At 42.5% G+C, this 23153-nt stretch overlaps 1 protein-coding gene across 1 annotated transcript in view; it reads right to left on the minus strand.

Annotated features, from left to right (window-relative positions):
- Window positions 1-23153, minus strand: part of maml3 (mastermind-like transcriptional coactivator 3) — a 107868-nt gene that overhangs the window by 52390 nt on the left and 32325 nt on the right. The window contains exons 2-3 of the mRNA XM_055041252.1: window positions 3095-3814; window positions 1020-1976 (exon numbers count right to left, since the gene is read on the minus strand). Of these exons, the coding sequence (XP_054897227.1) occupies window positions 1020-1976; window positions 3095-3814 (1677 nt within the window). The remainder of the gene's footprint in view (window positions 1-1019; window positions 1977-3094; window positions 3815-23153) is intronic.

The raw sequence follows: 23153 nt of genomic DNA on the forward strand, positions 1-23153 counted from the left end.
CAACACTGTTTGGACCATTATTAGGACCACCTGACACCTGGCTGAGCTGCTGGAGCGTTCAGAGGGGGCTGCGCTGGGAAACAAACTGCCCGAGGTGGGCTTTGGGTAATGACAGCAGCTAGCTTGGCTTAGTGGTCCAATCTCAGCCATCAGTCAGCTGTGACAGATTGGGGATATGAGCTAAGGAGCCGTTTAGCTCTGGTGTTTGCTTGGTGTGTGAGTGCGGAGGTTTGTGTGGACAAGGGGTGGGGGGCTATCAGGGCTGCTGGTGTTGCGGAGGCATCAATACACTCTCGACAGGCCATTTTCCTATGCCTATTCCCGGTTCTGGCTTGTTGCTGGGGCAACGACCACCATTTAACTTCCCTGGCTGCATCTCTGGAAGACTTTTTAGTAAAAAGAGCAATCTGAAACAACTCCCAAAATCAAAGAACATCAAGTATTTTTAATACTAAACCTGTAACATTCTGAGTTCAAATCAGAGCCAAAGCTTACGATTCACTAATGTCTACCCTAAAAAGACGACTGGAGTAACATTTTTTAGATCTCTGGTTTCTTTTTCTTATACCCATGTCAATGCAGATATTTTATTAACATTTTAATCATTTGTCTGCAGTCTTATACATACATTGGCCCAACTTTTTTTTTTTTTTTTTTTAAATAAGGTATCAAATGTTATTTGTATGTCCCTGTGGTTCCTGACTCCCATAACATCTGGAGTCTGATAGCTCAGAATCTAAAATACCAAATTTGTCTCCAGTAGGTAAATACATGGTGTGGAACTTGTTGCTGAGAGAAAAAAACTCAAGTTTCAGTATCAGTGAGTTGTGCAAAAAAAATAAATGAACAGGTAGGTAAGAGAAAACAAAGAGAAACAAAGCTTGTCATGACAGATAAACGGAAAGATGAACAGGGAACAACTAAGTTGCTTTGTTTAATTTTTAGACAACCAAAAAAATCCAGAACCACCCACACTTCAGCCGCATCACAAGGCAATAAAGATGATGCAGTTCCCTTACCTGGCCATGAGGCTGCATGGTGCTGTAGGGCATGTTCTGGTTCAACACCTTCTGCTTCATCATCAGCATCCTCTTGTGCTCCTCCCCCAGGTGGGCCGTCTGTCCGGGGATCGGCCCCTGCGTCTGCCCCGGCCCCTGACCTCCTCCTCCGGCACCGCCCATGTAGGGCGGCATCATGGGGTTCTTGACTTGACTGTTCCCTGCCATGGGCGGAGTCATCCTCTGACCCATGTGGTCCACGCCGCTGCCGCTGAAGTGACTGAGCGGTTTTGTGTTGTTGTAGGACAGCATGGCGGCTGTTTGCTGCTGCTGTTGTGTCTGTTGTTTGGACAGAGCGTTCTGGTTTATGCTGTTTGGCTGCTGCTGTCCCATCATGCCCATGGGGTTGTGAGGGAGGTAGTTGTTCATGGGGGCTTTCGGCCCATTGTTCGAAGCCATCCCAGCCACCAGAGGGCCTTGTGGCGTGTTAAAGACTTGTGATGGATACATCATGGGGCTGTTGGGCTTGTCTTGATTAAATGGACCAGAATTGTAGGGACTGGTTGGAGCACCCACTGGTGACCAGTTAGCTGTTTGTTTCTGCTGCTTATGCTGCATCATCTTGCTGTGGTGTGCATGTTGCTGGGCTATTGCTTTTAGCTGCTCTGCTGGAGAAAGTTCAGGTGTGACTGGGCCCACAGGCTGACCTCCAGGGCCAGTCCCACCTGGGCCACCGCCTCCTGGACCCCCTCCTGACCCCATCTGATTAACTGGGCCTGGGTTCATCATGTAACCATTCCCAGGCCTAGAGACTGCTTGAGTCTGAGCTTGGGTTGGCGTCTGAGGTGAGCGAGCTACGCAGTTGTGCAACGGTGAACCTGACGGCATAGCAACAGCAGGAGACTGCTGCAGGGGTTGCTGGGGAGGGGTCCCATTGGCGGTGGTCGCAAACTGGGGCCCCGATGATGACGGTCGCACCTGAGGGGAGGAAACAAAGCAGTTATTTCAGACACAGCAGAAATGATCTCACGGGACATTGGTTTTGTATGCATTTAGATTTACTTAGTCTTAATACAAAATTACAAAAAAATGCATTTTCGGAGTCTTGTTCTTGAAATTAATCTGTACCATGTTGTCTTTTCACAAACATTTCTTTACCATAGTCTGTGACACGACAGCCAGAAGCACCGGACAACAGAATGAATTCAGTGTCAATGAAAAATAAATACATGAAAATCAACAGTACCACTAAAATAGTAGTTTTCATATTTCAGAATGCATCATCTTTTTGAACATCATTAATATAATGATAATTCAACATTAGTTTGAATTACCAAACTAAAATAAACACCTAGTTAGTTTCAGTTCTATTTAATGAGTTAAATAACACACATTAAATAGAAATGAAAGTTTGGTGAGAAAGTTGTGTTCAGTTTCTGCTAATAAAGCCACGTGCTAATTGATCGTCAACAGACATGGCCAGTGTTGGCCGTTTGCTGATCTTCAGCATTAAGCTATGGTCCAAATGGTAGGCGCATCAGTAGTGATGTTAAGAAAAAAATGTTGCTGCTCATCAGTTTTGGATATTGTGCACAGTAGCAAAATGAGAACTTTGCAAAGAGCACTAAACCAAAGATATTTCAAAGCAAGAATGTATTTAACAGGAAGGAGTAATTTGTATCTCACATTACATGACTTTAATATAAGAATGTTAAGTTTATTTTATTTACTTCCAGGTTAAAAGTGATCTGAGTACAAATCACTGGATCCAGTCAACATGATTTCAGAAATGCTGCAGAAGTGACTGCATATCCTTGGCAGATAGTGTTTTCTGGGGGGATTATTATTATTATCCAACACAAAATTGTGCAAAATCACAAAGTGGAAGCAAAATCCACTTATCCATTTGCATTTATCTATGCAGAGTCGCCGGAAGCTGGTGCCCATCTCCAGCAGTCATAGCACAAGAAACAGGTCTGCAGTTTATTACTGGACAATTCAGAAACACACGCGACAGGCAGCTATACACACATTCATATGGACAAGATTAAGGATAAAGGAGCACAAGTCGCCATGTTGACAGTCTTGACACTGACCTGTGGTGAACCAATGGGAACCTGTGGGACCCCCTGCGGAGGAGGGGGCAAGGATCCCGTTGATCCGACACCAGGTGTTGTACTCCCAGCAGCTTCATGCGGGGCTTCGGCCTGACTGTTTGCTGGCCTGCCGAACTCCGCCTCTTTCTTCTCCTCGAAGTCCTCATTGAAGAGGTCGTGCATGTCATCCTCTGGAACGGTGTTGGCCAGCTCATCAATCAGCTCCTGCCACTCCTGGTCATTGAGGTTGATGTCAGAGAATAGTTTGTTCTGGTTCGACAGGGACTGCGGTTCGCTGGACTCCATTCCTGCCCCGTCGTCCAGCGGCTCTTGTTTCAGGTCCTTCAGGAGGCTGAAACTGTCCTCCAAGTCCAGGGAGCTGTTCAGCTTCATGTCCTGCAGGTGGCTGCCGCCGTTTTTCCCCAGGTCGTCGGACGCCCTGCCCATATGGGTGCCGTTGCCGTTTGTAGTGTTGCCGGTAGACGTGTTTGGCCCAGTCAGTATAGGCTTAATGTCCAATTGATGATGCAGAGGAGAAATGGGTGGCACATTGTTATTATTGTTCTTGGGGAGACCCGTTAGAGAGTCTAAACCGCCGGAGCTGTCCTTTAGGACCCGTTTTCCCTTTGGCGAGTAGCTGCCGCCATCACAGATGCCGTTCTGGTCGCCGTTCAGCGGTGATCGTGCGCTGTCCAGTTTCCTTTTCACCGTCTCCTGGAGCTGCAAGAAACGCAGAGAAACAACAATCAAAACTTACGACTCTCAAGGAGCCTAATGACTGAACAAATCATTAAAAGCAGCAACCTGCTCTCTCCTAACATATAGTCATCAGAAGCAAAAATAAACCAATAACCACACTGGCGCCTTTTTCACAGAGACGTGCATGTGTACAGAAACACAAGTTAAAAACGGGAAGACCTGTTTTCAATAGAATGGAGGGATCAAAGCAACAGCTGCGCTCTCCCCAACATTAACATCAGCCAACAGGGAAATGAGCGCTCCCTCTCTGAAATCTGCAGCCCACTCTTAGCCTTACTGTGGGCAGCCACCGCACCGTTCCAGCTCCACTGTCTCACTGCCTCAGCCGGAGCACAGACTAGATAACAACGGGGTGCTAACAAACCCTGGCTGGTGGTTAAGGTAATCACTGTCATAGACCTGGAGGAGGGAGCAGAGGAGGCACAGACAAACAGTAAACAAAATCCGAGACATGAAAAGAGAACGCGGAGACAAAGTAAAGGGTTCACGCCAACATGAGAAGTTTTAAAGAACTTTCCACTTTGGCCTTCTATCAGCCGATCTGCTCCCTGAACAGACACCCTTCAAATGTTAAAGTCCCGTTAGCTTTGATCGCAGCGCTGAGATTCAATACTGATAATAAATGTCATTGAGATGAGTATTTACAGCTCTACTGATGACATATTACTGATTTATAATGTGGACCTTAGATCAACAAAAAAAAAAAGGTATTCAACAGAAATGTTGGCCTATTAAAAGTATGTTCTGTACTGGTAGAGTATGTGCACTAAATACTTGCTCAGGCCTCTTTATCAGTAAATTTACTGCATGAATGCAAAAAAAAAAAAAAAGTGTTGGCAGCAAATAAACGTGCCTCTGTTTCTAATTTCTCTCAAGATAAAGTCTTGTTTAATTTCTGTTAGGGCTAAACAATGTTAAAAAAAACATTAAGGTATTACATTAGGATGACAATCGGTTGTAGAAACATTTCCTCACTTTCATTCTTCTGACTGTTTTCCATCCTGCACAACATATCACTAGTTTCATTATCACTATACACAATACCAGTATCACCAGCAATGCATTCAAGGCTTTGCTGATGTTTGTCCAGCAGAAAATGTCATAAAGGAAACTAGAAATAAGTTGTTTCTGTGACAAAGCAGCAGATTTAGAATCAGGGTCCATGTGGTTCAGTGGTAGTCCAGACGCACCACAGAGGCCAGAGTCCCAGGTTCAATTCCCAGCATCAGGCCTTTTGCTGCATGTCTTTCGGTTCTCTTTCTGCATTTCTTCCTGTTCTGGTGCATAAAGGCAACAATTGCCATAAAAACCTTTGGAAAAAAAACCCCACTACGCTTAGCCAGAAGCATTTTTTATTATTATTAAAGAGATGGGGAAAAAAATACATTTAATTTTTTTACACAGTAGCTGGACAGACACTTTGAGACCTATGAATCTAAAGTAAATACAATAACACTGTTTAGCTGTTTGTCAGTTTTTACAGGACCGGTGAGACCAAGCCACCTGCTGAGGACACTGAGGTCTATAGCAGGGGGCGCTATGGAGACTAAAATATTGTATCCAGCTGATGCTTTGCAGATCTTAAATGTCACACACAGATTCTCCACTAACATTTACAATGTTTTGCATATTTTAAATGGATCAATAGCACAACGGTAAAAGTAATAACTATGTGATAAGCAGGAAAAACAGGCCACAAATTTTCCCCTTCTGCTGAAACGTCATTGCTCCTTTTAACCCCAGCAGACAGACACACACGCGCACACATGCACACGCACAAAGATTAAAGCCGAATCCCACAAACATGTTCACATTCATAATAGCCACTCAGAAGTCGTATCCATCATGCTCATCTACATTTGAAACAGGCAGCTGTAAAACAAAGGCACTCAGAAGCAGGGAAATATTTTGCAACATCCACAGCCTCAGCTGTCACATGTGAAAGAGTCAAAAACACACACAGAGGGACACAGGAAGCTCTTCTGATACGCGTGTAAGTGCACTCTTAGCTCTTTGTTATTCAGACAGAACAGCAGGTGAAATATATTCAGATTGTATTCTGACCTGGAGGTGGACCCATTCAAGCTAACAGAAACACACACCAGAAAACCCCCCCCCATCTTTTTCCTGGATTTTCTGAAAGTAAATGAGAGCGCAAGACGGGTGCAGAGGTGCTGGAGGTGGTTTCCTTCTCATGTTCTGCACATTGATTGGCAGTTAGCCTAATTATCATTATGAAATGATAAACGCTGTTAGTATTGACAGGAAAAACTGCAGTCTGTGAGCCATGAAGTGAAATACACAGCAAGAATGATAAAGATTATATATATATATATATATATATATATATATATATATATATATATATATATATATATATATATATATATATATATATATATATATATATATATATATAGTTTGTATAATATAAATTCAGGCTAATGCAGACAGGAAAAAAAATAACAACTGACTTATCTTCTGTGTACTTAGAAGTCTCCTTTCATTGATTTGGCACCTACACAATCCAGAACAAATAAATGAGGTCTGTAGAAAACAATTTAATCCTGGCATATGTTTCCCTTTTCCCTTTGGTAGAGTAAAGATTGTTCAGCAACCATTTGCCTGGTAAACTCAGGGAAGGCTGTGCTAAACTGAGTTCAGGGTTGCCACCATACTAAAATTTCAAACCTGATGTCGATGATAAGCAAAAGTCTTAATGTCAACTTTTAAAGGCACAGGGTTCTTTCAATTGTAGAACAATAATGTGATCAACTACAATATGACAATATTTTATCTTCCCTAATTAGGACAAAACCAATAAATCAGGGAAAAGTTTGCCCTCATTTATAAACATCGAGAATTACAAAAAAAAGTCACTTCTCTGGTTGACAAAATGGTACACAAGAAAACAGTTTGCATAAGAGTTAATGTCAAATAATTTTACTGAATGTGCAGTAATATTTTCTTTTGTTGTAAATATGTCCCTGTCTGCTGAATATCATATTCTATTTTTTGATGGCGATCACACAGAGCGCCCGTGTATGTGAGAGTCTTACTTTTCTAATCATTAAAATGTAAAGGGGATGAATAAGCAAGGTATTAAGAAACATGTTAGAAAGGTTAGCATTAACCCTCAAATTGACTTTGCATTATGGCATAATGATACTCAGGAGGACAAAAACCAAGAGTTGGAAATCTTATAGTTGTCTGAAATGCAAGACTCTTCCACACTTATTTTTGATGCTTTCAGTGTAAATGCCTGCATAAAATACCATAAAATATGTTATTTCTACCTCTTTTTCAGGGGTCTCAGCCTTCATTAGTTGGGTCAGCCCCCCTCCCTACACTGGTAATTTGTGCCATGGCCATATACTCTGTGCTGAAAAAAAATTAATATAAATGTATAAAATAAGACTGAGCTGTGGACGTGTATGGATTTCAGGTTTGGATTCCTCCACAGAAAAACCCAGAACACCTACCAACACCATTCCTTCTCCTGCTTTATGTGTGGTCCTGTAATCAATGGGTTTAAATAATTCAAGTCTTCTGAACAAAAGTGTGTGTGAGCGCGTGTGTGTTTCAGGTTTTCCCTAAATGCCAGTGAGTCACATTGATAATAACAGGCTCGCCGTTCAAAGCCCACCTATAAAAACTCCCACAATTATCCAGGTGGTGTGAACCGCGGCACACACTCCCACACTGATGCATGCACACACACACACACACACACACACACACACACACACACCAACAAAACAACATTATCCATTTAACCTTGCTGATGTAGTGTAGACTGCATTGACGGAAAGGGATTGTGGTTTTGTCTGTGCGAGACAGTGTGACACAGCCAGAGGAAACATGACAGAATGAATGACAAAACTGCGAGCAACTACAATAAATACCTTCAAATAACTCACTAATTAATCATTCATTTCTTTCAGTGCAATTAGCTACCTAATTACACCTCTAAAAACAACTGGAAAACACCTGTCATGCCCTGCGCACGGGTAGCGACAATATTTGTATTTGCTTAATAGTTCATTGCCAGAACAGGACTTTGATTCAGAGACAAAGAGCTGGGAAGAAGTTTGCTTTGGAGAGCATTAGTGGAGAGAAACAGAGGAAAAGAGCTTGACGGCAAAAAGGACAAGAGGATGTAAAAGAGCAAAGACAGGAGCGATCGCCGCTTATTTTCTCTCTTGCGCGTTTTCTCTGACACAAACACCTGGTGACTGCTCCTCTGCCTGCTAACCGCGACACGCGGCAAACGACAGCGACACGCGGAAACAAAGGTGAAGCCGACAGAAACAGGAAGAGGGGATTTATTTGCCGGCAGATGGTCTGTCTTTCTGTGCTTTTATTTTTTTATTTTTCCTTTCCCCTCGCTCTGAGCGAGGGAGCAACCAGAACATGAAGATGAAGCAGAGGAGATGGGGAGTTTTGAGGAGAGCGGGGGGAGGAAGGAGTGGGATAGGTGGCTTGATGGAGAGGCATATCGCGCCAAATGACAGCGGGGAGCAAACGATGAGAGGGTGATCAGAGAGGAAGAGCAGAGAGATGGAGGCACCAAGGTGCTGTTGTTATAGCAACCTGCTGCTCTGCTGCTTTGTGCGCTGCATCCTCCCTTCTTCTCCCTCTCCTCTTTCCCTCGCTCGCTCACAACACCCCGCCTTCTCTTCCCCTGCTGCCTTTGCATTGCTCCCTCCAGCAGGTTGAGCGTCACATCCAACACAAAACGCAACATTAAAAGGATGTTTTAATTAAAAACAATCAAAAGAGCGAGAGAAGTGAAAAACAGAAGCAAGAGACCAAACAAATTGGGGATGCAAATTATTGCACTCAAACAGGCTGTTCATCAGCCGATGAAAAGTTTTTAAAAAACTACAGTTCATGTCATTTGCACTCAGGACCCCCCAATAATAAAAGGCAAAAAAACTTAAGGCAGCACAGCTGAGCAACGCTACAGAGGCTAAACGTAAGAAATGTTGCTGTTTTTCTTTTTTTTTTTAAAGGTCCTGAATGGATTGATTAGAAAATACAAAATCGCCTGAATTGAACAGGAAAACCCTAAAGACACAAACGGTTTACTGAAGCTGACAACAACCACAACCAGAAACTGCTGCAGCTCAAACTTGCACATTTGGACGGTTCTGCAAAGTTGTCAAAGTGCAGCTGGCTATGAAGATGCTGCAGAACCATCCCTCGTGGCTGAAGGCGTTGGACATGCAGTAAGTATGACACCGGCCTACTGAAAACATATCAAACATTTCTGAACAAAATTTTCAAGAGATTAGCAGAAGTTACGGTGATAACTTTTGCTGAACTACTAATACTTTTAATTTCTTCTTCTTCTTACTTTCACCGTTTCTTCTCGCTATATTCTGAAGTTGCGACCCGGTTACAATCAATCACAGAGGAATGCAAGAACTATTCATTTTCTGATCTTAAGGTTTTTATCAGCCGTCTGTCCTGCAAACCAAAGCTGCAGGTTTCTTAAAGACGAAATCCCTTTTAAAAAAAAATTATCAAACATCGCCATGTAAACACAACGTGGAGAGAAAAGTTATTCCTGAAATGAATCAAAAATGCACAACAGACAGTCCAGACAGTAGGAGACAAAATAACAAGGCAAAAACCCAGAACATGATCCAACATATTCTACAAGAGTTGAGTTAAAGACCTCACTTTATTGGGTTTATTAGGCAAAATATGGGTATATATTGATGACACCAATTTGATTTTTTACCCACACTAAAAACAACTTAAGTTTTCCACTGGTTCTTTTAAATTAACAGTACAGAATTAGTATTCTTACAGATGTATAAGAAACTTTTGCGAGAACAGGAGAGAGCAAGACTTTCATCAGATAACAGGAAGGTGGAATGGAGTAGAGCAAAGCAGCTCTGTTTATCCATTAAAGTTTCCAACACCTGGAGCATGCTAGATCTGAAAATGAGGCAAGGCATTTGAAAGTATTTGATTCAAGGTAAGTACATACATTTTTATGGTGCTGGCTGTGTTTACTTATTAAAATAAGACAAACCCAGTTTAAAATTTTAACTTTGTAATAATTTTGTATTTTCTTCTTTTAAGCAACTCACAAAGTGACATCAGCTCTGCTCCTAATACAAACTAATGATTGTTCACCTCTGATAGGCAAAATGTGTGTATTTAAATGCAAATCATATACTCATATGTAATAGTTTTGAAAATAAATGCCTTCGAAGAGAGCCAACTCTGCACTGGCAAGTTTTGACTTTAATGTTCCCAAAACAAAACAACTATTTCCTTTTTTTCATTTTCAATGAACTAAGAGAAAAATGAATGAGAATCTTTACAATTTTATCTGACAAAAATAAGAATATTCTCAATCACAAGCAGGCAAATACACACATCAGTCATAATTTAAATTTTGGTTAGATCTTCCTGGTGTGGGCCAGCATGGACAAAACGCATTATTGGTTTCTGGTTTGGCCCAGTGGGCCATAAAATGAGTCAATTAGATCAAACAGGTTTGTATTAAGTAAATGTGCTCCCTGCCATGTCAGTGACTGGTGGAGATGAAGAAGCTCAAAGTTCAAGTTCATAACCAAATTCTGACACCCATGACGTGTCCTGAGATGCCGAAGTGCAGAAGTTTTTTTTCCGAGCTTGCATTATGGTTTAAAACTGATTTTTTTTCTCTTTTTTTGTGTTAACCCTCTCAGGCTCAAATCACTTGCAAAGACTAGCTAAGTAGCATTTAGTTGTTGCAAATCTGCAACATCTGCCTGGAGAGCGTTAAGTGAACATCATGTGAAGCTTGGGGTAAAAAAAACAGAGCTGAAACTCAATGTTAAGATTTTCACACAGTTTCAGCAGAATGTCAGTCCAGTGAGGTTTTGAGAACTAATAGCTTATTTTAGGTTGTCCAAAGAATCTGATATTGTTTTTAAAATACTGTTTGCAATAAACTCTCCGACAAAGTCTTTTGGATACGTGACGATGTGATCTCACATGGAGTCTGACTGGAAAAGGAAGAACAAAAAAAACAGCTGTACTATCAGGAGCTTGTCCTTTACCTCAAGGATACTACGTCAGCAGATACCCATCCTGCTCAAGTGCCCTTGAGCAAATCACTGAGACCAGGGATGATGAGGGCTTTCATGCAAACAGTCCACACACATACACACAGTCTGCATTTGGTGTGTATTAAAGACCACCTGTGGTTCTGGTGAGGAAACTGGAGCAGATTCTGAATCAGTTTAACTGGCTGAGTGAAGCTGGGGTCTTCAAAGCTTCAGTATGAAAAATAATACAACCATTAATTGATAAAAAAAAACCTGATACATAGTTTAAATTGGTTTTATTTTGTAACCAGGTTGCTGTGTATTGCAGACTTCTGAAAATGAGATCTAGATCTCAACGGGATTCACCTGGTTAAATAAAGAAAATAAAAAACAAACAACAAACTTTCGTCTTCAAGACAAAGTGAAAAACTGCTCTAAAACAGTGCTTCCAAATCCAGGCCCTCACAAACTAACCCGCCTGGTGAAGTCGGATGCACCTCTGCTTCAACACTCCTGACTGAAATGACTGAATCATCTCCTGATGCAATCGTAAAGGCAAAACAGACCAAACCAGTCGAATCAGGCGGACTGAAGCGGGGAGATGTTTAATACAGAGAACATCCCGTGTTTGTAAGACTCAGCTGCAGTTCTGCCTTTTCAAGTTCTCACACTTACTGGTTTTATAAACAAACTGGTTTCGGATTCCATAGTAGAAACATCTTGGCTTGATATTTAATCCTGATTCTGATGTTCCCTGAATTTCGGACAATATCAATGTTCAGTTCAACTAGACAAACTGTTATTATGAATGGCTGACCTGTGATCAGATTCGGTCCTGAAAGGTGCCTCTCTGCATCGAGTTAGAAAACCCTTCTCATACGTTTGTTCTCTCTGGGGACTCTGGCTTCTGACCAAAGTCCAAAACACAAGAACCTGCTGAGCACCAGAACAGGCCTTGTGGTTCTGGCGAGGAAATCTTATTGATTTGGTTGCAATGTGCAATTCACACCACTAGATGCCACCACATTCAGCACAGCAGATCTTTAACTGGTTTGTTTTATGGTTTATTATTTTTATTTGAAATCACTGATGACTGCCTCTGTTGACTAGAACAAATAATCATTCCTTCAACGGAGTGCCAATAAATTGCATGTGTTGACGATCCTGACTCAAACAAACTTAAAGCCCCTTCAAGGATTCACCAGGACTCACTGCCATTTGATTCTGGTACAATTAGAGCAGGTGCTCCAAATATAGAGGCGAGAAGTCACCTGGGGTTCGATTCCTGACCTTGGGAGGCTTGCTGAGTGTCTTCTTGTCTGGCTACCATGAATAAAGGCCACTAGTGATACCAAACATATAAACATTAAGCAAATCAACTGACTTCAAAATTCAAGAAAAGTAAGAAAGTTTCAAGTTGAAAAGTTGGGTTTGTGCATCTTATCAAAGACAGCATACCCACAGTCATTTACTTAATCACATCCTCACATTACAGTAATTATTATTATTGTTGGGTTACAAAGTAACACTTCCTGAATATCAACTTTTTTTCTTTTTTTCTTTTTCCGTCTATGTATGCATTTCCGGCTTTCCCCTGCCTCCAGATCCCTGTAAAACTGAGCAGTGTGTGAGTGGAAAGAACACACAAAACAAAGCGTCTGCTTGAGTGAAGGACAGAAAACTCCAGAGTGACAAGAGGAAGGTGCAAACAAAGAAACATTTGGCTGCCGTCCCAGAGAAGGGTGTACGTACATGTGAGAAAGCGCCTGCCAGTCTGCCTCCTGTACACAAGGGGCCTGTACACGCCTGATTTGAACACACACACACCCACACACACACACACACACAGTGATCTAATCAGAGAACAATGATCCTTTACATTATATTTCACCATTTATTTGGTGTTTTAGCTTACAGACACAAAAGCAATAAAAAAAACTATATGCAAGTGGTGTTTGCAATGCGCTTCGAGGAGCCGACGCCAATGTATACAAGAACTTGGAAAACGATCTCCACGCTTATTGAATCAAACACACACAAATAAACAGTCTTTGTTGGGTATTTTAACACCGTGTTGGTGTGCGTGCGCGCGGGCAGAAAGAGAAAGAAGAGCGTGTCCGTCTGTCATCAGCAGTTTTAAACCTGCTGACCTGACATAAAAAAAAAGCTAGTGGAGAGAGGACCATCACTGCCCCCCCCACCCCCAACACCTCCTCCTCCATCCATCGCCGACCCCTTGACTCAATAACTTTAATATGTTTGTGTTTGGAGGGGAGGGGGAAAGGAGAGGAGGAAGAGAAACGGAAACACAGGGAAGGACGAGGAGCGGAGTGTGCTACCAGTCGCTCTTACAAACCAACCACTTGCGTTTAAAGCACGACTAATTATCTCCAGTGGGTCGTGGACAGCGCGTGCTCGTGCCGGTCTGAACGAGCATCTGTCTGCGTGTGCGATAAAGTAAGAAAGAGGACGAGGAGAGAGAAAATGAGGGGATGAAAGAAGGGGAAACTGTGTGTGTGTGTGTGTGTGTGTGTGTGTGTGTGTGTGTGTGTGTGTGTGTGTGTGTGTGTGTGTGTGTGTGTGTTTGTGTGCGGTTCCTGGCTGAGCAGCTTCTCTATTTATAGAGCTGCAGCAGCTCCTTCCTGTTTCTGGAGCTGCACCATCACGCTGGGAGGAGGAGGAGCTGGAGGGGCGGGGGAGGAAATGTGAGAGGGTGTGTGGGAGTGGAGACTGGTCTTGAGCAGATCCACCCCCTCTCTTTGCTCTCGCTCTCACTGCTCTCTCTCCTGCCTTCCCTCCCTCATTTAGCGGCTACAAACTCAACCGAACGCCAAAGAGGCAGAGAAAGCAAGAAGGAAGGTCTAAACTGCATAATTAGGGAAATTGCTTCATTCTTTTCTTTCCTTTTAACATTTAAAGCTGAAATTAGAAAATGTGGTTTCATGCTGAGTTACTGATGCTACAAAAACACAACAACAACAAAACAATATAAGCCGTAAAGAAAGGGACAGTTCAGATGATATTATTCTGAACAGGGGTTGTAAGTAATCACTAACCTTTTTTCTTTAACCTTTAACCCTCACTATTATGTTCATTCACAGAAAAGCACAGAAAATGGCTCAAAATTGTATTTTTATTCCCCAAACATGAACTTAAAGCCTCTATGTGAAATTAGAGGAAAATAAGAAAGCAAGAATGGCAAACAACAAAGTGCAAGTGGAGGGTATTTTTTTTAGAATGTTTTTAAAGGTATTGCCATTGTTAAAGGTTAAAGTTTGCGATAATATGCCAATGTTTTCACAAAAGACATGTTTATCCTATCCAGGCGAATATGCAAAGGTGAAACACTCACTCCGATAAAACATTTTCTGAGTCAAATTTTCAAAACGTCATCATAAAAGAAGGAGTGGGGTCAAATGTTAGCTTGCTGCTTCTCTCGCTCTCACTGCTCTCGCTCTCACTGCTCTGTAGTCCTCCAGGAGGTCACAGAGGAATCCATGACAATGTCTAAAATACTGTCGGCAACACTATCTCACTGAAGGCCAGTGCTCAGAAAACAATAAGATACTAGGATACTAAGATACTAGGAAAAAATGGTGTCCATGGCTGTGATCATAATCCAAAACCACTGCTGACCAAACCAACAGAAAGCTTTAATGTGCTTGATGTCCTCAAGACTTTTGGAATAATATTCTATCAACTGATGTTTGCATCTTTAAGCTTATGGCATTTTAGAAAAAGAACACCATGAAGTGAGTCAAAGGTTCTGGTGATAGTATCAAGGTGAAAGGCCGCTTTGCAAATTCTTCAGTCCATCAGACAATGTTTGCCTGCCAGTTTGACATTTTAAGCAGAAGAACCATTTGATTATGAAGCAGGTCAATGATCAGCAAGCTCAACTGTGAGTGGCTCAAAAAATAAACAATCAAGGTCTTGAAAGGCATAAAGCAGGTACCTAGATCTAATTGAGATGTTGTTGCGTGACTTTAGACAGGTCTGTCATGCAAAGAAAACCAACCAATGTAGCTGAATTAAAAGAAAAGTGGACAGGAATTCATCAACAAAAGATTTGCTGCCACCAAAGCTGAATTAACCAGTTATTAGGTCAAAAAGAAATTTTACTCTCCACATGGACCAAGTTGGTTTGGGCAGCTTTGTTACTATAAAACATAAAATCTACATTTGAATATGTTGTTTGTGTTTACATATTTAAGGTTTACAAAAATGCAACAACTGCTACAAATCTGTAAGATACATTTTTTTACAGCAAAAATTTTCAGCCCACAACTCAAAGTATCTTCTCCAAGAAAGCAGTCAAAATGAAAATTGTCAAGTGCAATGGCTTGACTGTATAATAAAACTAGTATTGTTATTACTGTCTGTAACACAATGTTTTAACTGAAGTACAGCTGTACTAACTCGTCACTTTGTTAGCATCTCCCGACACAAACATTTGGCTAAACAAACGAATTCACAAGACGTATTTATTATAAACGCTGTTTAAAACAGATATTAGTTTTCAAAGAATAATCAGTTTTCAAACATCTGAGTACATCCAAGCAAAAACGTTGCCATTTTCTATTATTTTAGAGCTACCGTTCTGACATTGGATGAAGCGAGTGGTGAGGAAGGGAGGGGTCGTGCTCCTCATTTCTTGGCCAGATGGTCAACAGGAGGGGTCCAGCAGCTGTGTTTGAGTTTATATGCAGGTTTCAGTGTGTACATGTGCAGGAGGACAAGACGGGACAGACTACATCCGACACCTGTCCGCTGCGGACACAACAGAAGAGTGACAATGACAATCAATGCGAGCAACAAAGAACATCAGAGACCTGAGAGACTCCAAAGCAAAGGAAAGACAAGAGCTATAAGGAAGAAAAAGGGGGAAAATTATGGATTTTAATGTTCTTTCTTTATATCAAGTGGATCGTTTCAAACATGCTAACATCAAGTTTTTCAGTATCTGACTGCTTAGCTAGAGCTTCTCCGATTGGCTCAGTTACGTGAGAATGCGATTGGCTGAATCAAGTCGACTTCTGCCTCCGTTAGAGCCAGTCACGAGGGCAGACTGGTGCGCACGCACACGCACACACACGCGCACACACACACACACGCACACACACACACACACACACACACACACACACCACACACACACACACACACACACACACACACACACACACACACACACACACGCACACAGATTTATGGATGCTCTCATGGCAGGAATGACAGCACTCCTTCCCAGCTTCCCCCCCTTCATTTTCACTCTCTGCAGCCTTGCTTCAGAGCCGAGGGGGGAAGAGTGAGAGTGCAGAGACTACAGAGAGGCAGACAGGCTGCTATGGTAACAGATCACTGTGGCAGCGAGCAGCAAGGCCCTGATGGCTACTTGGCAGCGATGGCCGAATCTCACTGGCTGCTCACACACATCAGGGTGGATGCGTGCGTGTTAAGGCCCAGTGTGGATGCTTGTGTGCGAGTGTGTACGTGTTGACCAGAGGACATGCTGAGGCTTTCTGAGAGTAACGAAGCCGCGTGCGATCCAGATGTCCTTCTAGTTATGCAGATCATTGGCCACAAGAGAGCACAGCCCCAGAACCTGAGTCATTATGTCCAAGTCCGTGGTCATCTTTTTGTCTTTTGTTGAGACTTCATATTCAAAATGTACCACCGCTGCCAATTTAAAGGTCAAATTTTTTGAACCTATAAATATGTTTTAGGTTTTGCATTGAATTACTAAAATAAATGAGCTTTCCGTTGATAACTTATTGAGTTTATTTGACATTTAAAGTCAATTAAGAAAGCTGCAGATTAATCTGCAACAAGTTCATATGCATGTCAGATTTCTTGGTGTTTCAGGTAAAATACTGTAATTTATTTTGTGCTGTCCTAATCTTTCTGAGGACAAATAACAAAAAAGAAGCATGGTCTGTAATAGAGATGTGTTTCATTGATGGGTTTAGTATTTCTTGCCAATAAAGAAACCCATTACCGTTACAATGTTGACATGTCTCTGGTTAAACACCAGCAGGATGTTGTTTAAATGAAACAACGTCATTCCTGTCCCCTCTTCCTGCTTGTCTTCACTCGCTCTTCTCTATCATTTCACTGTGTGCATATCTAGGTCACGCAGTAGTAGACTGCTGGTCCCCCCCCCCCCTCGTTGCTGTGATTCTCTGAATGTGTGTGCACATGTATTTACACAGTAAACGCACATCTCCACTAGATCTGGAAGGAACAAAGTTCAATCCAGTGTCTGCATGCAAGATCCAAGTGAGAGCACAAGTACACAAACAAGCACACATGGTAAATGAGTAAGACGGAGATAATTTATGTCCTTCGTAATGTGGAGGAGGAGGTGTCATTTGTTTTTTTTTTCTATTTCGACATGGTGCAGGAGCAGCGACGATTCAGACAGAGATCTGCTAACAGGTGATGTTAGACTGCGAGGCACCTAAACATTACCTGAAAGTGCTTAATGCGTCACATGAGAGAAAGGGTTCGAGGGTAGACAGATTCGTCTATTTGTCAAAGCTAATGTCATCGGAAACCTCCAGAAGACATTACTTCTCATATCTGCCAACAGTGTAAACACTAAGAAAACAAAGGAGCAGCCACATTGTCTGGAAGCATGGCTACACAAGTCACGTGACTGAGTCTATACTGACCAAAGTTTAATACTTTTTTTTCATTATTATTTTGATGAGTTCTTGCCATTTTATGGTCATAAAAATGAATCTGTAGGGTAGAAAAGTCCCAAATGTGTGTATCTCTATAAGTTTTGTTCGTACTCTAAAAGTTTTCCACAGATGCAATAATCATTGTCTTTATCTTCAAACATGTAGTTTTAGTTTCAAAATTAACATCGTTGTCCACAACTGTCTGTTTACTGATTTTCAAAATAGTATAAATTTTGAGTATTAGTTGCAGTCTTTAGCTAATATGTTCTTTGACCTGAACTTCAGAACCATCACACATCTTTTATGGCTTGCAGTCCTTCCAATGACTGAAAAGTGATAGAGTGAGTTTTCTGGTGTGCCTTCTTATCCCCCACCAGCTGCTGTGCATGGTCAGTCAGCTGGCTGAAAGTAGGATCAAACTTTTCCCTTGAATACAGAAAAAATAAATTGTGCCTTTTGCAAATATCTCACGGCAAGAAAAACAACAATGATGTTGAAAGTATCCGGACACCGGCCATCACTCCAAAGCTACTAGACTACCATCAGGTCCTCTGTTAAACAGGCTCACAACCTGGACTGATGAGACATTATTTTAGCCTTTCACTGTGACACTGTGGTAGTTTATGCACAGTTATGTTGTAGTGGAAACCACGGCTCAATAATCAGACAGTAAATATACTTGCTGCTGAACAGAATTGTAACCAATTGCACTATTAAATGCAGTTCAGGATTTTGATTTTCTTTTCCACTCTCACACACTAAAAACTCTTTTCTTCTGTTCTAAACGATTTTTCTCTCCTAAACTCCTTGCCACTCTCTTTAAAGTCATCCAAGCCTTCCTGAGTGGGTGCTGCTTCTATTCCCAGTGGCTATCCTCTCACTACATCTCTATTCATCCGTCTACCCATCTCACCCCTGGGTAAAACATCATCTCATCTGTGCAGGGCAGGCAGACCCCTCATTACCCCAGCATGCAAGTATTGATCCACTACCCCGGTGCGTAAGTGTTATTTTAAGATGCTCAGAGCTGTAATCAGCATGTTAATGATAGTCATCGCCATAGTGAGAGGCTCTGTGTGGTTATTCCTGGCCTGTGGAGACCAGCAAGAGGCCAGCAGCCTGAACAAACACACACGCAGGTTTGGAGGCTTGGTGGGCTGGCGAGCTAGTGAAGGTGAGGGCTGCAGAGCGGCTCATCAAGTCAACCCCTCCCCTCAAGAGGAACATTTCCTGTTAACTCGGAGCAACTCGAGTTCATGCAACTCCTCGAGTACAAAGAAACATGCATGTATGAGGAATCTGATGCCATTTCCCAGTGAAGGTGATGTAATCCATGAGCCCTGCATGTTGCTTGATACAAACGTAAGTGTTTGTGAAGGTTGGGCTTCAGTCGCTCTGGACAAATAGCTGCAGCATTCCCTCCAAATGTGGCAATTTCACATTCTTATCAACATGAGGTAAACAAACCGCTATGTGCACACACACACACACGCACACACACACACACATGCACACACACACTCACACATATACAGATGGGTCCACACAAACAAACAAATGGAGCAGATACAATTCATCTTAATATATTACAGGTGCTGCAGGCCTACACCATCTCTCCAAACCCACACGCACACGCGCACACACACACACGCGCACACACACACACACACACACACACACACTCGCAAAGCTGTGCCAGTATGGATAAGCCCTATTTGGCAGAGTTGAGGAAGATGCATTTCAGAGGTAAATGACATCATTACCATATAAATGACTTCCAGCAAAATACAGCTGCTAATGTGACACACACACACACACACATATATATATTATATATCTATATATTTGTATAGGTTACACACATTTTCACCACAGCAGACTTCAACATGCCGCACGCACCCGACACCAAACAGCATAAACCTCACACATGGTGCCGCTTCTTAACTGTACTCTGATTGGGTTGAAGCTGAAGAACGGGAGCAGAGGTGGCTGGAAACAACACACGGTAAACAGCAACACGAGGTGAAAGCCCAAATTCAATAACACTTCAAGGAATCACTGTGGTCTCCTCCAGTGCGCACTAAAAAGGAAGGATGTGTATTTATGTATAAGAAGGCTGTGAGAATATAAACACCTGCTGAAGGTGAAACTTTTACACCGAGAACAGCATCTATTATTCTATTAATGACCACTTCCAATCTGGAAACAATGTTGATGTTATTTCTGTACAGTAACACACTACTTGCTTCTGACACAGTGTTGGGACTCTAATGGCGCAGCATGTTGGACATAAAGGCAACATATCCTGTGCGTTTGTCAAAAAAGGTGTACAATTAATTTCAGGTGATTAGTTTGAACATTGCACCTCATGTAAATGAATCTAATTAGATACACCAGACACTTAAGAAATGAAACTTCTCAATATCAGTACGTTGATCTTATTGATGCTGCTTCTTTTCAAAAGAAGACTGAAATTTAGTCAAAATCTTTTTCTTCCATTGTTAACATTTTAATTATTGTAAAACTCCCAGCCCCTTCTTTGCGACATGAAATCAGTTTTACACACTCAGTTACAACGCATATCTTTTGATCGACCGCTGAGCTACTTGATTGTAGCCACAGTCCCCCTGGGGCTGTCTGACAGAGAGGCGAGGCTGCCGTCCACGGGCGCCACCGAGTCCTCTGACCACCAGCAGGCAAGGCGTGTGAAGTGTTTTGCCCAAGGACACAACGACAGAGGGCGGACAGAGCAGCGGATCAAACCAGCAACCCACCGATTATGGGATGAACTCCTACCACAGTCGCTCCAATGAATGGGTGGCAACAAATGGGTTGCCATGGTAGTTTTCAGATGTGTAGTGGAACAGAGCCATAAAATTGTTCTAGATTCAGATATTGGAATAAAAGGCGGCCCTGTAAACTTCTAACTGCAGCAGAATATTTTGTGCGTACCGCACAGTAAAGTGGAAAGGTCAGAGGAGACTAAATGACAACAGAACCGTGTTTCTTTCTGCAGCAGGTAGAAGTGCTCACCTTATAATGCCATGTCATCTGGATCTGCTCTGCTTCAAAGTGTGAGACCTACAGTGTGTGTTTCTGTGCAAGTGGGATCGAGCTCCGATACTCAGATATTGCTGCTTGTGTGTGTGTGTGGGGGGGTGGAGGGGCTTAGTGCCACACTAAGCTCGGGTGGGAGCACTGCAACATCTTTGTAGACAGACGGTGTGCAGCGTTTACATAAATCTCATGCCGGAAACACTCTTTCAAGCTCCCGAAGACAAGAGGTGGCAGGTAGGCGACTCCGACTGCTGCAAAGCTGTGATGGCCGGTATTGTCCTCAAGACGAGGGTGGCTTTTATCTGCTCTCTGGGTTTACAAGAAGGGGGGTGGGGTAAGAAAGAAAGGAGGGGAGAACTAAAGAGAGAGAGAGAGAGAGAGCACATAGCCTGCCTGCGGCTGGCTTTTCAACATCTCAATGACTGCATCGTCCTCCTTGTTCTCCTCCCCTCCCTCCTTATATGAGGTTCTGCCTCTTTCTCCTCCTCCTCCTCACGCTCTATCTCTCTTGCCTCCAGGCCATAAACCTCCGTATGTCACGCACATGCTATGAACACACACACACACACACACACACACACACACACACACACATCGCCAACACAGAACAGCACTAGTGATTGGCTTTGTCAGGGAGAGATGGTTCTAAGGTCCACAGGAAGCATCCATGCACAAACTGAAGCGTTATGTGTCCGTCTGCACACGCCCAACTCTCTTATGCTGGTGCCTCTTGAAGCAGTCGCTGGCTGTGAGAAGCTTTCCAGCAGGACTCTCCCTGCCTTTGTCACCGTGGATGTGCGCGCTTCGGGCTGCTCGTCACTCCGCAGCGACTGTGTTCGCCACGTCGGACGGAGCTGCAGGTGTTATTATGCGGGCAAATGACAGAGGAAGTTATTAATTATTTTAGCTTCTATTAGGAGGAACACACCAAGCAGATACCCCTGGAGACGCGTCATCAACGCCTCTTATTGTTCTCCAGCTTACACACGCCGCTCTTCTCCTCCCACCTCGACGCCTCCCTCCTCCTTCCGGGTCACATGTACCACTTTCTCCCCTCCTCTCCTGTGTCCTCACTCGTTCCGGCTGAGACATGCACATCTTGCCTTGTTACACATTTTCTGACTAGTTTTTCACTTTGTGACATCTCCTTTGACAATTTTTTTTTTCTGCTAACCTATCCTCTGCTTCTTGTCTCGTTTAAAAGGCTTATTTACGCCTCCTTATTTCCTCACTTTTCATCCAGTCCTGCAGTCCCATCCCTCCCTTCCATTTCACTCGAGTAATATTTCCTCTCCAGCGTCTGTCTTCACGTTCACCCACACAGACTTTCCTATTTTTGTGCCGTTTGGGAGATGTGGAAACTGACAGCCTGCCTCGGCGATTATTCCCTTCTCGGTCACAGTGACTACGCCCCGCCCACAGACCGCTGCATCAGCCAATCAGAAAATGGATGCCACTTCCTTATTTCAAAATGCAGGTGATTTAAAGAGCCACTCGGTAATTATTTAAGGACATGAAAACAGACTGAGAAAGGACAGGAAAAAAGAAAATCTCACCCGAGGCCAACAGCATATTTATTTTATGTATTAGTCAGACCTTTCCAAAGCGCATTGTCTGACCAGTTATACCTAAATCTAAGTGAGCGACTCAACTAATATAAAACATAGGCTTCAGCGTCACAATTGAACTGTCAGAAATATTCACCAGTAGTTTTTTTCTATGCTTCTTAATGACTAATAAATAGATTTATCGGACCAGAAATGGGCAGAGGCAGAAAAGAGAAGTCATATAAAACAAAGTCAAATCCTGGACAACTGGATGCAGAGGATCAATAACTTCAATTCAGCAAGGCACCCGCTTTAAGGCTATCTCACATTTGCTTTTCTGTTACACATTAATGTTTAATAAAGACACAAAAGGAGTTTAAAATTATGATTTTAATTTACCTTTTTTATGTTGGAGTTCTTTACTGCATGTCTGTCTGGATGTGATGATTTATATCTTTTATAACCACTTTTGCCAAACTGGTTCCAATGAAGTGATTTTTGTTCTACTAATAAGGCAGTGATCTCATCTTTGGGTGGCTCGTAAAAATCAAACCAAATTTCCTACAAAATGTGGTTAATCAAAGTTACATTGCAGTTTTTTCTGGTTGGTTTGATGTCTTCTTTTCTTAATAAATAAAAAAACCCTGCTCTTTAAGATTTCTAAATTCGGATACTGAAGCCAGCTTAAAACGTCAACTCATACCTGTGCTGACAGCGACTCCTCTTACACACAGTGGGACATCACCTATTCTCCCAATATAAATATTTACCAACTTGTCATCCTGCAATTAGTTATTTTTGTAAATTTGTGAATTCTGTCAACAACATTTGGAAGAACAGCCCAGTCAGCATGTGGCGCCACTCCAGATGAGACAAACATCTTTGGCCTTGAATCTGCTTGGAGTCAACAGTCGACTGCACAAATGAGACACTGATTATTGCACACACACACACACAC

Source organism: Poeciliopsis prolifica, unplaced genomic scaffold (genome assembly GCF_027474105.1).
Source record: "Poeciliopsis prolifica strain line A6 unplaced genomic scaffold, Auburn_PproV2 SCAFFOLD016, whole genome shotgun sequence".
NCBI lineage: Eukaryota > Metazoa > Chordata > Actinopteri > Cyprinodontiformes > Poeciliidae > Poeciliopsis > Poeciliopsis prolifica.